The sequence below is a fragment of the Octopus sinensis genome, linkage group LG27 (genome assembly GCF_006345805.1).
Source record: "Octopus sinensis linkage group LG27, ASM634580v1, whole genome shotgun sequence".
NCBI lineage: Eukaryota > Metazoa > Mollusca > Cephalopoda > Octopoda > Octopodidae > Octopus > Octopus sinensis.
In genome coordinates, this window is record NC_043023.1 from 8,335,382 (window position 1) to 8,350,585 (window position 15,204).

Genomic DNA, 15,204 nt, shown 5'->3' on the forward strand with positions numbered 1-15,204 from the left:
CCCAAAAGCAAGTAGCTATTAGTCTGCAAGTAGCTGGTCAGTCCCAGAAGCAACTAAAATTATTCTGGGAATTGCGAAAGAACACAAGAGAGAAAAAAAACCACAAAAGCAACTGATATGAAAGCCAACACTCCCCAAGAAGTTTCTGTACAAGTCATAACTAATTGCTTAATTATGTATTGCGCATATATAGATATGTGTATATCTATCTTTCTAGTTATCCATATGTATATTGATTGATTGATAGATAGATAGATAGATAGTCACACATACACACTCACACACACACATATTTATATATACATGTGTGTGTGTGTGTGTAACGATAAATAGACAGAAAAATAAAGAGATAGATAGAAAGATAGAAGCCATTCTCTCTTGTTCAAATTCTCTGAGGTCATTTTCTGCGAATAACCTATCAATGACCATTTGCCATTAAAGAAACAGATGCATGCGCGCTCACGCACATTTTTATAGATTGCGGCTCCAAAGCTTCATTGTTCAGTTCGACATCGGAGAGTTCGGAATGGCTTTGTGAGAGAACATGTAAGTACATTACTTATATATGATCAAAAAATTTAAATTTTGTATTTCGTTTTAGTTGTGAAATTACATTTCTCATCAGCTCAAAGGAGATTTTTTTCAGTTTTAGAATTATTATATGCTTGCTAAAATTTGTTTTTTACTATAACGATTCTTTTTCTTATCTTACTTTGCCACTGTGTTTTTCGCCGTTTTGTACAATTAAGTTCTCAAACACTTGTAATTACAACTCTGGAAAGAGGAAAAGTACTCCTCCAAAATTCTCTGATTTTTTAATTATCGGTCATAAGACTCCTTAAGCATGCTGCAGAGGAATGACCATTAATGAAGTTAAATAAGTCAACAATTGTTTTGTATTCCATGTTTTTGCTCCTTTTCGTAATTAAATTTCTTTTTCTATGATTATATTCACATAAATTTAGTGGTGGTTGTTTGTGCTTGTATGGATCTCAGAGCATTGTTTTGCCACGATTCCTATAAAGCTGCGAGGACGGTAGATTTTCTACCTTTATTTTGCTACCTTCAGTAATCGTAGGATTTCCTGAATGCCCTGCATAGTGGATTTCGTATGTTTCCGTCAGTTTCGGGACCGGTTCTCTGCTCCCCACAACCTCTCGCAATAGGTTCGTGGCTGCCACAATTAGCTCCCCGGAAATTGGGTATTCAAACATAATGCCCTTTTCTACTCTACCATTTTGTTGTGAAATTTCCCACGGTAAATCTCAGCCTCAACGAATACATGTGGGACATTGTTAGTCCAACTATGTCCGTTGCTACTTGGGAGTTCTCCATTTCATTTAGAAGTAACTGGTAGGACACGCTTAGTTACGCTTTGTCGAGATCCAACCAAACAACAGAAAGTGAGTTGTTCGCTTTTACCTCATTGCCGATCACTGATGTGCTTTCGGGGTCATTCTGAGTAGACTAGGGCACCTCCCTTCACTTCTGTGCATGATGTCCCTAGAAAAGGTAACCCTCCACCAGAAGAGAGGGATATTTCTTCTTGGGACATCATTCACAGATATTACTCTGCTCTCATCGCCTTGCGTACAGTATATTAATCTCCCGCGTGAACTTGAAGTTTATAAATGCCTTCCTTTGTCTCCACCTCTCCCTTTCCATGTATGTTTCTCTCCCTCTCTTGGTCTCTTTCTATTTCTCTTTGTCCCTCTTTCTCGCTCTCTTTTCCAATATGATTCTGTCGTGCGCAGGTGGAGCAGAATATTTCGTTACTCCGTGCTCAGTTGCTTTAAAACTAATTCATCTCGAAAGAGTCCAGAAGCTGGCTACCCGCATGGTTCTTGGTCACATGCATTTGTCTTATGAAGAAAGGCTGAAGACGCTCAACCTTTATTCTCTAGAAAAACGACGACGCCATGGTGATCTCATTCTTGCTCACAACACCATAAACTGAAAGTGTAACCTCTCGAACGAGCTGTTCTTCACTCCTGCTCCAGAGCGTCGGCTACGGGGTCACTCCGAAAAGCTCTATCTGCAACGATTTCATCTCAATCGAAGGAGAGGGGCTTTCTCCGTCCGGGTTGCGGATCCGTGGAATAAGCTACCGGACGAGACAGTGAAGATGCCGACGACTGGTCGGTTCACAGTCTCTCTTGACCAGAAATGGCCGGAACCCTTTGCATGAACACCATCCTGTACATAATTCCATGTCCCCCTACATGACCTTGCTTTTTGCGTTTTGAGCCAAAAAATTAACTTAACTAATTTTGTTCTTTCACTGTATGCTTCTTTCCACCATATTTAAGCTGTCTTTCTCTTTCCTCAATTCTGCCACCTGACGCTGATTCTTATGGAAACTGTCCTGCTTGTTGCTCTTGCTTTCCTTCAAGCCCAAATTATATTGGAAAGCCTGATGTACCAATTGCACCACGTTTCTTACCTTCCCGGTAGCGTCACCCTTCATAATGTTGTCCGGAATAATGTTCAAGCCATTGTTCAACCGGACGCTTCTAAGATCTGTCGCTGGAGCTAAATTCACCCGTGGAATTTTTTTGTGGAGCCCTCGTCGCTTTCAAATTCTTCCCCTCTTCTTGTGAAGTAATCGAGTTAAGCAAAGAGGGCCTGGGCGTTGTGGTTTCACTTCTGACCCTAGTCGTCCTCCCCCTGAGAAGCAGTGCTAATACTAGGATGGGTGGTATAGTTCGTTGGTATACCATTTGTCACAGCCGGCACCTGCTCAATGAATTCAGACGTAGTAGGGTCTACAAGTACAGCAATTCACTTGTTGGAGTTCATTGTCTGAGTTGACAAATTATATTCTCCTTTTAATTCCTTTTGGTGGTATAATGGTTTAGCGTATAGCATATGAAAATCATGGTTCTTTTGTTTAATCGTTTATACGTTCTATTGTTCCGTTATATGCTAAACGCAGTTAATGTTTTTCTCCTTCAAAATGATTTTTCGAATTCTAGGATTGTTGCCTTGCTTCTATGCTTACATGATATCTGCTTTCATGACACGGAATGTCTATTTATGTTTTCTCTGGATGCGATGATACCCACGGTTTCCGCTAAGCATAAGTTGCACACCCGTGTTATTCTCAGTTCTCCATCCGCTACTTCCAACTTTAGTACCATATAACCTGAAGAAATGATCGCATGAATATAATCCATCAGGTGTCCATGGTTATTACTGACTGTACTGTTATTATCTAAGGAACACGGAATAACCTTTTCCTCTCTATTTCATGCTATTCCAGTTCAAACATTTGAAATTACTATTCTGGAAACTGAAAAAATACTCCTTGAAAATTCTTTGTCATAACACATTCAACCATTCTATAAAGAATGTTCTTTTAATGAAGCCGAAAAAGACTACAATTTTTAGCATCTCATGGTTTTGTTCATTTTAGAACTTCAATTTCCTTTTCATAACTATATAAATTCTTGTTTTTAGTGTTGGGTGTTTGTGTTTGTATGGGCCTCAGTGTAGTGTTTTGCCATGGGGCGTACAAAGCAGCTCAGACGGCCATGTATGAATCGTTTTCTTTTCACTTTGCTTCATTCAATACTAATAGAAGTCCTCACAGAAATTCCGCACTTGCTTTGAAAACTAAATGAACCATCTAGAAATACAATGTTATCAATGAAAATGCCATTTCCAGAGATTGGTCTAAATCAATTTTGGTGAGATGAGGGTCACTTTGGAAATCTGTAGGGTCATGTAAGGGACACATCAATGAAACTTAAACCAAAAGTAACGAAATGTACAAAAAATAAGTTGGCTATCCTTATTTATAATGAATGTTTTATTTCCTCCTATGCTATCTTAATAAATTAATAATGCTTTTGAAAAATAAAACTAAATCTAAAATAATAATTCATTTTGATCATTGAAGGTAGCCAAGTTATTTTTGTAACATTACCCATTATTATTGGTTTCATTTTGACTGATATTTAACTCAATATATCTCTAAAAGCTCAATTAATCGAATATAATTTGTTTTTAATTTTTTCTGTTAATATTTTACGACGTATTAGAACTTATTGTTCATTTTTTAAACAAAATATTTTAGATTGTTTCGTCATTAATGTTTTCAATGTATTATAATTACTTTTATTGTTATTTTCGTGTTATTAAAAGCAAATATAAATTTGTCTGACTGTATTTTTTAACATACCTTTTCCACATACAAAAATTTTAACTTACGACAGGGATTCAGAACGTGTCACGGTTGGTGGTGCTATTTTGCAACTTCATCTTTCAGGTTGTCTATACCACCAATTTTTACCTACCTCTATTGAACAGCTGCTGTTATTTCATCGTAGACTTACCATTATAATTTCCTGACCGTAAAAAAGTAAATGTAAAAAAAAGGTGGGAAAATAGCCAAGACAATAAAATATATAAACTTAACGATCGTCAGCAGCAGCTACGCATATTAATCCAAAACACTCTCTATCCTCAGAAAATGCCTTGGACACTAATATTTGCAGACACTATTTCAATTAAGAAAAGTGAAAGTATTTTGTACTCAGGTTATATTCTCACAAAAAATATCCAATATGTCCCGGAACATTCAACTGTCCGGAGGAGCTTAGAAGAGAAACATTTCCGAAGAGAATGGTGAAAGAAATTCCGCTGCATTGGCAAAGACACATAGTACTGAAATTTTGTTATGCTTCGAAAAAGGGACTATCAGCTATCCCTTTTTAGGAACCAGTTACACTACTAAGTACATCTTCAGAAAATAGGGGCCACGTGTCAACCGAAAATACTGAAGATGAAGAATTACCATCAAGGGATCTAGGCCCAGCTATGTGGTTTTATGCCAGCACAAATATGTATCCACGTTCTTTCAGTCAAAATCAGTGATATGTGAAAGCAAGCAGGCCCCTGATTCCTACCCAGAATCTCGACTCCATTATTAGTCAGGTGAAGGAAAACCGGGTGCAACTGTCATTATTTTAATAATTCAATTCTTTTATACCATTGATGTTATTGCTGAGGAGCAGTTGATAAAGTGGCTCTTGTGCCACCCATCAAAGGGTGCCGTTTATTACTTTTACTGTACATTGATGTTAAGCCGATGAGACAGGTTTTCCAACGATCGGGAAAAAGCAAAGTAGAAAACGAAAACACTTAAGAAAAGTCAAGGCCCTAAACATTCTGCGTCGAAAACAATCATTAGTGTAGGGGTTTTCATGTTAACAGGGGCTTGGAAAAACAAACAGAGGAAAACAAGAAATATTGCGCCGTGTTGTAGCTGTCATAATATTTCTAGTCGAGAGAGGACTTGAATGTAGAATTAGGGATGAGGTCATAGTATCTAAGCATATCAAGAACGTTTTGTTTTTGTTGGTGGGAATAATTTTAAAACTTATTGCCCAGTTTGAACCATTTGTGATGGTTCATTTGAAAGCAGTCGGCAATCTCAGAAGTGATAAGCAATCATATTACGTACCATTTACAAAGAAATTGGTCAGTCAGAATCTGTTAAGAATCATATTGAAACATAATTTAAAGCTGCCAAGTATTTCTCAGTTTCTGCTATTCTATACTGGACCAGGCTCATGTTGACAAGCTAACAGTTACTGTGCATTATGCTGTTTCTGCGAAGCCGATAGAAAGTTTTAAACTTTTTTCAGACTGTTTCTCACAAAGTTGAAGTTCTACCTCTGTTAGAATTTCTTGAAAAATAATCAACATTGAAGACTGCGAGAAGCAGTCCTATGACAGTACTAGTAATATGTTCCGTCAGCATATAGGACTGTGATTCAGACTTAAGACAAGGAACCAAACTACAATTTTCATTCACCGTGTTGCTAATTCACTGAATCTTGTTGGACAGACTACAGCATCTTGCTACTTTGAAGTTGTTAACTATTTTGCATTCTTACTATGTCTAAACTCCTTTTCGTATCTGCCTAAATACAGAGAAGGAAAGATATAATGGAATGGATATAACTGCATTATTCAAAATCTACTGAAGAATATTGGAGATGATATGGAACAAACACCTGAAGCAAGGTATGGAATACAGACAGTAGCAGAGAAAATGGATTGCCTTGAAACCGTTCTGTTGGTGAGAATCTGGAATATAATTCATCTACGGTTTAATAGTAGATATGAAGCTTTTCAAGGAGTTGAAGTAGATCTTGATAACGTGGTGGATCTAACTGATGTTTTATGAAACTTTCTGAAATCTCTTCGGAATAGATATGGAGAATTGTCGCTGGATGCAATTGACATGTGTGAAAACACAGACCGTAAAGTAACAATAGGTTGGCTAAGGAAGAGAGACAAACATTATGACCCAGAGGAATTTGTCCTTTCTGCAAGAGAAAAATTCGGATTCAGAATATTCAATATCATTTTAAATCCTTTTAAATCGGTTGATTTATAAAAACTCTGTGTAGCCTATCAACCAGTGTGTGACAAGTTCAATGTTATAGTGACCTTATGTAGTTTATCTGACACAGAAATAAGATGTGAGGCTTAAATCTCCTGAAATAGAAGAAATTGCCCAATTTGCAACCTTTGTAAGCTCAGCCCATATCCTGCCAGGCATTTTTTATCCACGTGAGGGGGCCTGCTGAAACATTTCCAAATATTGATGTAACACTTCGAAATATATCTTGAGCCTGATGGCTACTGGTTGTTCAGGAGAGAGACAATTCAGAAAATTCGGACTGTAAATGGAGTATCTGAGAATCAAGAGGACTCAGGAAACAATGAGTGATCTGTGCTTTGCCTTTGGATGTAGAGAACAGAACAATTACTAAAGATTTTTAGGATATCAAAAAAGAAAGAAAGGTTTTTTTGTCGGAGTATACAATGGTGAGGTGGTAAAACCGGTTGTATTTAATTTCGATGGAAACATTTTGCATTGAGAGATTCATTTAAACATTTTATGTGTTTATTTGGTTAAATTCAATTACATTCAGTTGACAGGTTTCAGATGTCAACTTGGTTATTTGGCATGGATTGTAACTATTGGGTGTAAGGGATTCACATAGCATAAAGTTCCCTGGGGCTACAAGGTTTCAATGAGACAGACAGGCAACACATAGTCAACAACAATGATGAAAAGAAATGGGGCGAGTGTGTCTCCCTGCAGGATTCCGACTTTGATTGAGAAAGATGATGTTTCTCCGTCAGGGGTTAGGATGGTTGAAGACGTATCTGTGTAGAGGACCTTGATGACAGAAATGATTTTGTTTGGTATCCCATAGAGCTTAAGGATTTCAAACATCTTGTAATTGTCTACAGAATCGAACGCTTTAGAAAAGTCTACAAATACCATTGCAAGATCGCGATTAAATGCTTTTGATTCTTCAATAAGTCTGCGTAGGCATAGTATCTGGCTCAGCGTTGAGCGCCCATGTCTGAATCCATTTTGGTTCTTTCGGAGCAAAGGTTCAACAAAAAGGACAAGACGATTTAGAATCAGTTTGTTGTAGAGTTTTGCAGCAATTTACGTTAGAGATATACCCCTGTAGGTGGTGACGAGGGATAAATCGCCTTATTTGGGTATTGGGATGATTTGAGACTGGTGACAAATCTTTGGAGCGACAAAGGTGGAAAGTGTGTGGTTGCAAAGGTTGAGTAGGAGTGTGTGAAATCTATCATCCTTCCAAATTATAGCTGGGATGTTGTCGGGACCAAATGCTTTAGAGGCTTTTAGTTGCTTGGTGGCTGCTGTTAGTTCAAATATGGTAAAAGGGGTGTTGATGTCTAGCGTGTCTGATATAGGCACACTTGGAAGAGTGGGGTTATCAGGGATTTTGGCATTCTTCCCAAGAAGGTTTTTAAAATGAGTTGACCAATTTTCTAAACGCTTCTTAGCTGATCCCCCTTTAATTCTAATTGATGACCCAGAATTTTTGCCTGATAGGTCTTTGATGGATTTTCAGGCGAGATGGTGTTTTTTACTAATGTGCTCTTTGGATAGTTTGCTAATTTTGCCATTGATAAAGTCGACCTCGGCGTTCAAGTAAGCCTCATCAAGATTCTTCTTGGCAACTATGAGTTGGATCTTCAGTGACTGGGATGGAGAACGGTGGTAAGCTAGTGATATAGACTTTAGATGGTTTCTGGCTTCGATGACATTTGGGGAATTAGAAGGTTTGCTCTGGCCCCTACTCTTCTTTTTGGGAAGAGTAGCCAGTGCAACTTCCTCTGTTGATTTGATGAGGCTGCTGTATACTTCTTCAATGTTCTCAGCATCTATTTCAGAAGTAGACAAAGATTGAAATGTGTTATAGACCTCAAAAGTAAATTGTTTGGACATATCGGGGTTAGATAAGACTTCCTCCCAGTCGATCGTTTTCATCGGGTGAGGCTTAGCTTTTTTGGATGAGCGAAGACTAAGCTTAACGGTAGCTGATACAATTCTGTGGTCAGAGCCGACAGAACTAAAGGAAGAGTAGGATCTCGAGTTTTTAACACTATTGCGCCACTTCTTTCGAAAGATGAGGTAGTCAGTTTGTGCCCTATCACCAAGTGGGGACTCGAATGTCCAAAGTTGACTTTTTGGTTTCATAAAATAATTGTTGGAGTTGTAGAGATTAAATTCCGCCAAGAAGTCTTTGAGCATTTCTCCGTTCCGATTAGTTTTAGAGTTGAAAGTAAACTTGGTCTCATCGGGTCCTAGTCTAGCATTCAGATCACCATCTATAACTAGAAAATTATGGAGAGGTACTTGCTCAATGGTTGAACGAAGGGTTGTATAAAAATTCTCAATCTCGTCTGCCACAGACGAATTATATGGGCTATACACACTTACCAATGTTGTTTTCGGGTTCCCATCTATCTCCAGCACCATAATTCTAGGTGAGATTGACTCTATACTCAAGAGAGTATCACTGGCTTTTGATGAAAGTAGAAATCCGATACCTCCAACCGTTGAATTAACAGTATTCTTTGATGCTGAGGAGGTTACAAGTTGATAAGAACCGACTTGATGGTATTTGAGGATGTTGTCAGGGTGGTAAAATCGGTGTTCTTGGACAGCTATTATATCAATGCCATGTGATTCTGCATTTGCACCAAGTTCTTCTAGACGGCCGAGAGAACCGAGGGTGCGGGCATTGAAGGTGCTGAGTATCATATGATTTTTAAAGCTGATGAGGTGTTTGTTTGGTGTTGTTTGGTTGGGAGCTGACTCTTCTCCATAAGGTGATATCCGTCTGTTAAGATTGAGGGCATCACCGTCAATGGATGCCCTTGGAGGTGCAACGTGATCAGAGACAGGACCCGGCAAAGCAGGGACTGGACCTACATCCGCAGGTATACCATTAGGTCTGGTTCCCTGGGGAAGAGGAACCCTGGTGCAGTTAATTGTAAATTTCAGTCTTTTCAAATGGCTAATAATGTGTGCGCGCGCCACTACTACACACATTGGAAAGCATTGTACAACCAAGTACTAAAGAAGATCTTTCCTCCTCCATAAAACAAAGCTGTTCCCGCTGGACGTCAACCCAGTATTTCTAAGCTACGGACCGAGTCATTTATTGTAAGGTTATCTCCCTAAACAGATTGCCTTCACTACGGCTAAGGAGCCCTTTCTACCCCACTGACACAGGTTGTACTGGTTTACAGTTTACCAGAAGTAGGATCCGATGCTGCATACATCAGACCTGACCTGACAAGGGCAGCCTAATAGCTTTTTGCTTCATAGGGCCAAGGGAGGGAGATAGAAAAAGAGAGGAAAAGAGATAAGAAAGAGAAGGGGAGAGAATAGAGATATCCGGTATTGGTGGTGGGGGTGGGTGAGGGCGGGCGCTCAGCGGACAAGGGACGGTCGGAATTAAGCAAGGGGAGAAGCGAATAATTTACTTAACGAAATTCTAAGAGATGGAGCTAAAACTATCCTTTCAGTGGTCATTGAAAATGGTTAGCTTACGGAAGAGAAACAACAACAAGCTGTCAGTAATGAAAACATTTAAGGCAACTAACGGCGAGAGGAAACTAGGAATGGAAAAATGAGAAAGAAGAAAGAAGAAGGAGGAAATGTTCTTAGCTTGGTGTCTCATCAGAGAAACAAAGAAGTATATAGATATAGGATAAATGTCTTAATGTAAGGGTAAATATGTAATTGCCAATAGCTTGCAACCTTACACATGCTGCGATTGTTATTAACTGGTAATGGAACTGGCATTGACACTGATCAGCCCTCACACACGTATAGTATGTTTAATAACCTAACTCACGTGGAAAGACACAAACACACACTGTGAGAAATATAAACATTCATACAGTTAGACTCATACATTCACAGACAATTACCCAATCATATGCGAAAGGTGATGTCGTCGTCGAGGTTAGAGTTAAAAGTAAGTTTATGGAAGTGAAACAATATATCACATTACAATATAGATGTTATTCTTTCACTTTTATTCTTCGAGTTTTGAGAGGTAATACGGAATCAGTGCCAATGTTGCATTGTTTTAATGCGAAACATTTACATGTTGACACTCACGAGTTCTGATAGTATTATCATGTAGAGTTTGATTTGGTTAGGTTGAGCCGTTTGTGAATGCGTTGGGAACAAAGAGAGAGACAAATGATTTTATATATACAGATGATTTGTGAGTGTGCGCGCGGGCATGCCTGTTCGCGAGTGTGTGTATGTGTGTGTGTGTGTGTGTGTGTGTGTGTGTGTGTGTGTGTGTGTGCTTTAAGGTGATAGGTCTCCAGTTTTTATTTCATATTATCACTCATGAATGCTATAATCTATAACTATATTCTTCACTCTGATCGAGATTCAGTTTTCCTTTATTTTAAAATTATGACTTTGAAAGTAAGTGAAATCAAGGATAAATTCATCGCATGAAACAGGGACCAATATTTGTCCTTCGTAGAATTTGCAAAATGAATGAAATAACAATAGAGTGTCTGATATTTTGTATTTTCTTGTTTTACAGATTAATCTACACATGAAAATATGCTCCGGCAAAATCACCATTTTATGTTGACTTTTGTGTTGATAATGTACATGAGATTTCTTTTGGAGTCTCATGCTGTTTCAGACGTTTGCAGTATTCGTAAATGGATTTTTGGAGGTGATGAAGTAGACTGTAGAAATCTCAGTTTGACTTCTGTTCCACAAAATATTGGCCAGAACGTTAGTGCTTTGTAAGTATTGGACATTATTTTTTACATATTTGCCATATTCAATGATTTAAATTCTCATTTATTAGGTTGTAAGTAAATACCTTATGGTGTTGATTTCACATCGTGAAACACCATGTTACATTCTAGTAAAGGAAGTCGATATATTTCTAGCTATGAAGTCAAGTAGACTGTTTTTCAGTACATATTGACTTATCTCTAATTTCCATGTCTAAGCGGTTGTACCGGGTTGTATTAAACAGAAAATTGTCTCACGAAATTCCGACTGAAAAGGTGACGTTCCTACTCCCACACTGTTTTCGATATTGATTGAAATTTGTGGTTTAAAAAAACTTTTTTGTTCCCAAACAACACTTATTTTAGTGCTGTTCACACCGCCGGATTGAAGGGCAGTGCCCAGGTGTCGAAACCATAATGGTAACCATGGGGTAGCTGATGATACAGGTATGTTGCATTGTCCCTATGGTTGTGGAATAGTATTATAACACACATCCTTTTAATATAGAGATGTGTGTGTGTGTGTGTGTGTGTGTGTGTGTGTGTGTGTGTTTGCGTGTTTGTGTGTCGGTAGATTAAATTTACGGGAAAATAAAAGTCAAAAACAGGTGTTAGATTCAACGCTCGGGAAAGTGAGAGCATCTTTTACTTTCGAGCCTATGCTCCTCAACAGAAAGAGAAAGGAGAACATGAACAAAAAGTGATTAAAAATCTTGTCGATTTAGGGATCAAGCATGGCAACTGGTTAGGAAAAACATAGCTTGACGGGAGAGATAGAGAGTCGGGGAGATAATAAACAACTGGAGATCCCGCGTTGGGATGTGTATGTAAGAATGTGTAAGTGTGTGTGTGTGTGTGTGTGTGTGTTGATAGGGCTAGTGACTATGATGTATGGGTGCGTCTGTAATGTGTGGGTGTGCGAATGATTGTGTATGGGTGTGTAGATGATGTTTTCTGGTCTGGGTATTGGAAAGTGGTTAGTGCTAGTACTAGCACAAGCACAGACACACAAATATATATAGATTTATGTATATATTTGTGTTCCCTCAAGATCACCTAATAACCAGTGTTGGTGTTACACACCCTGTAACTTAGTGGTTCGGCAAAAGACACCGAGAGAATAAGTGCTAGTCTTTCAACAAATAAATGCTGGGCTCGATTGGTTCGAATAAAGGCTCTAGCATGGCCATTGTCAAATTACTGAAAAGAGTACATGTATAAACGTGTTGCAAACACACACACACACAAATATACATATATACACACACAAATTTATACATATATATATATTGGTATATGTGTATATGTGTTTAACTATCTGTCTGGCGATTGATAGATGTATTGATAAAGTGATAGATGGATGGATAGATCGATAGATTGATAGATAGATGGATAGATAGATAGATGGATAGATAGATAGATAGATAGATAGATAGATAGATAGATAGATAGATAGATAGATAGATAGATAGATAGATAGATAGATAGATAGATACATGTCTCCAGTTCTAGTTTAGTCTTCTTTACCCTTTTTATCTCATTTATCAATAACTGCTCGTCGTTAGTTTTATTCCTATTCTCATCCTTCTCTTTTGTTATAGTTTCAACTTTGCATATCAGCGTCATCCTCCTCATCATCATCATTCCAAATATTAAGAGCACCATCGGTAAATATTGTCATCATAATCATCGTCTGCGTCCTCGTGGTGGTCGTCACCATCATCGCCATCATCACCATCATCATCATCCATATCATAATCTGGAACCACAGATGCAATGCCAGCAGACCGAAACGACTTCATCACTACAAAATCCGTCACCGTCAATGCCCTCATCATCATAATTATCGCTTTCATCATCACTTAACACTATGCCATACACCTTTAAAATCTTCACTTATCATTTTTATAATCGTCTTCACCAAATTGTCTCACTTCTACTTATTTATCTTCTATTTCAGCAGCTAATTCATTGGACATAATCTTTGAAATATATGACTAATCACTTCTATGTTTTTTCTTCATAAATTATCTTTCAGAGATCTATCCAATAATGCAATCGTGAAAATTGAAAATGGATCGTTTGCAAATCTTCTGAGCTTAAAATATTTCTAAGTTGAACCAGTCTTGTTCATACTATATTCCTGAGTATATATTTCCTCAAATTTAATATCTTTCTATCTTTCTTTCTTAACCTTCTTTTGCCCTTCTCTAACTCACATTATCTCTCTCTATATATATATGTATGTGAGTGTGTGTGAGTTGAGCGTGTTTGTGTGTGACGATGTGTGTTTACATAAGTCTTTATGTTCTACATCACTGTTTGGTATATTGTGGAAAGTGCGCGTATAGTCATATGTATATTTATGCTTGAAAATTGTGGATAAATATATAGTCCGTTAATGTTTCGTCTTTGGCAGGAGATATTAAACAATTCTGCGACGATATCACGTTGTAATTTTACCTCGATAAATGAGCAAAAGCTACATTTATCAAAGGAAAAACGACAGAAACATCCCGCAGAATGTCATAAAGGAATTAGAACCAGCGGAGAGATACATGTACTTATCGCTACTTGAAGTGGACATGATAAAATATTCAGTGATGAGGGAAAGGATCAGAATAGAATATTATCGCAGGATAAAAGCAATATTCAAGACAGAGCTGGATGCAAGAAACAGGATCGAAGTGATCAGTACTTTTGCTATACCAGGCGTGACTTACAGTTTCAATATCATTAACCCAAAGAGAGCTAATGGTACCGATGTTGACAAAGCCATTACCCATCAATGGTTAGTGTCTTCTAGCTTAAACAAACTCAGACACAGACGGATTTAATATAGCAGCTCAAGATCAGGGCCTAACTACAAGAAACTACCATATTGAAGAACGGCAGTCACCCAGCATGTCTTGTATGTAAACAACAAAATGAAACCATTGATCATGTTGTCTCCATGTGCAGTCTTCTTGTGCATACAGAATATCTCAACAGGCATGATTGAGCAGCACATCATATTCACTGGTTAATTTGCAAAACCATAGACGTGCCACATGATACAATCTGTTGGGGACACGAACATGCTCCAGTTCTTGCAGATGATCGCATCTTATCCTCTAGAACTTCGCCACTCAAAGTGACAGAAAGATAGATGCGAGTAGACCAGACATTATATAGAAAAACTACAGGAAAAAAGCATGCCTCCTCATTTAAAAACTGTCCCAATCGACATAAAAGTATCTGTCAAAACCTACAAAACTGAGCAAGTGTAAAGATCTTGAAATAGAAATTAGCAAAATGTGGAAGTAAAACAATGCCTGTTGTCATAGTTGCCCGAGGAATTATAGCAAAAGGCCTGAATCATACCTATCTCATATATAAGGAAACCCCAAAATGGCAGCAACTCAAAAGATAGCGCTAATGGGAACCGCCCATATCCTACGTAAAATACTGTGTGTTTAATTTTAAGTTTTAAAACAAACTCATATTCTTTGAACATCATTATGGTCATCTCCTTCATGAAATCCCCAAACACCGCATTTTCCCCCTTATCTTCCTGCATTTAATTCCGTCGATATATTAAAACTGTTATGGCTAGTCTCTTCTATTATTGAATGTGCTGATATGATTTCTCGCGTCACACCGCATTCTTATGTGCCGCCACCACAAAAACTTATTTCCATTTGAAGAAAAGACTGATGCAATGAATACCTTATGTATAGGTCCTCTAGGCTGCAGCTTTGATACCATAATATGATCCACGAATGAGATGTGTATCACCGAATCAAAACAAAGCAATTCTGTCACAATACACTACATGCACCTCCCAGAGGCAGATGTAAATAAACTATACGTCCCACGTGAGGATGTAAGAGTGCGCAGAAGCTTCTGCCACTCTCGTAAAATAAGAGTAACCATAAGGTTAGATGACAAACAAGAAAAGCATAGACTGTTTATTAGTATGAAAGTAGTAAGACATACACACCTTTCTTTTTCAGTAATTTCCTAAACCTGTCTTGCCACTTGTCACAGTGAGGTGGTGTGGTGCTACCCAGATCAGGTTTTTCATCA

General features: G+C 38.0%; 1 protein-coding gene across 1 annotated transcript; it reads right to left on the reverse strand.

Annotated features, from left to right (window-relative positions):
- Positions 1 to 3,628: 3,628 nt before the first annotated feature.
- Positions 3,629 to 12,762, reverse strand: LOC115225504 (craniofacial development protein 2-like). Its single transcript, XM_029796458.1, has 4 exons — positions 12,664 to 12,762; positions 8,149 to 9,316; positions 5,904 to 5,930; positions 3,629 to 3,747 (listed from the first exon to the last, which is right to left on the reverse strand). Exons 1-4 carry the CDS (start codon positions 12,760 to 12,762, stop codon positions 3,629 to 3,631), a joined length of 1,413 nt encoding a protein of 470 aa, XP_029652318.1.
- Between the last annotated feature and the right edge of the window lie 2,442 nt (positions 12,763 to 15,204).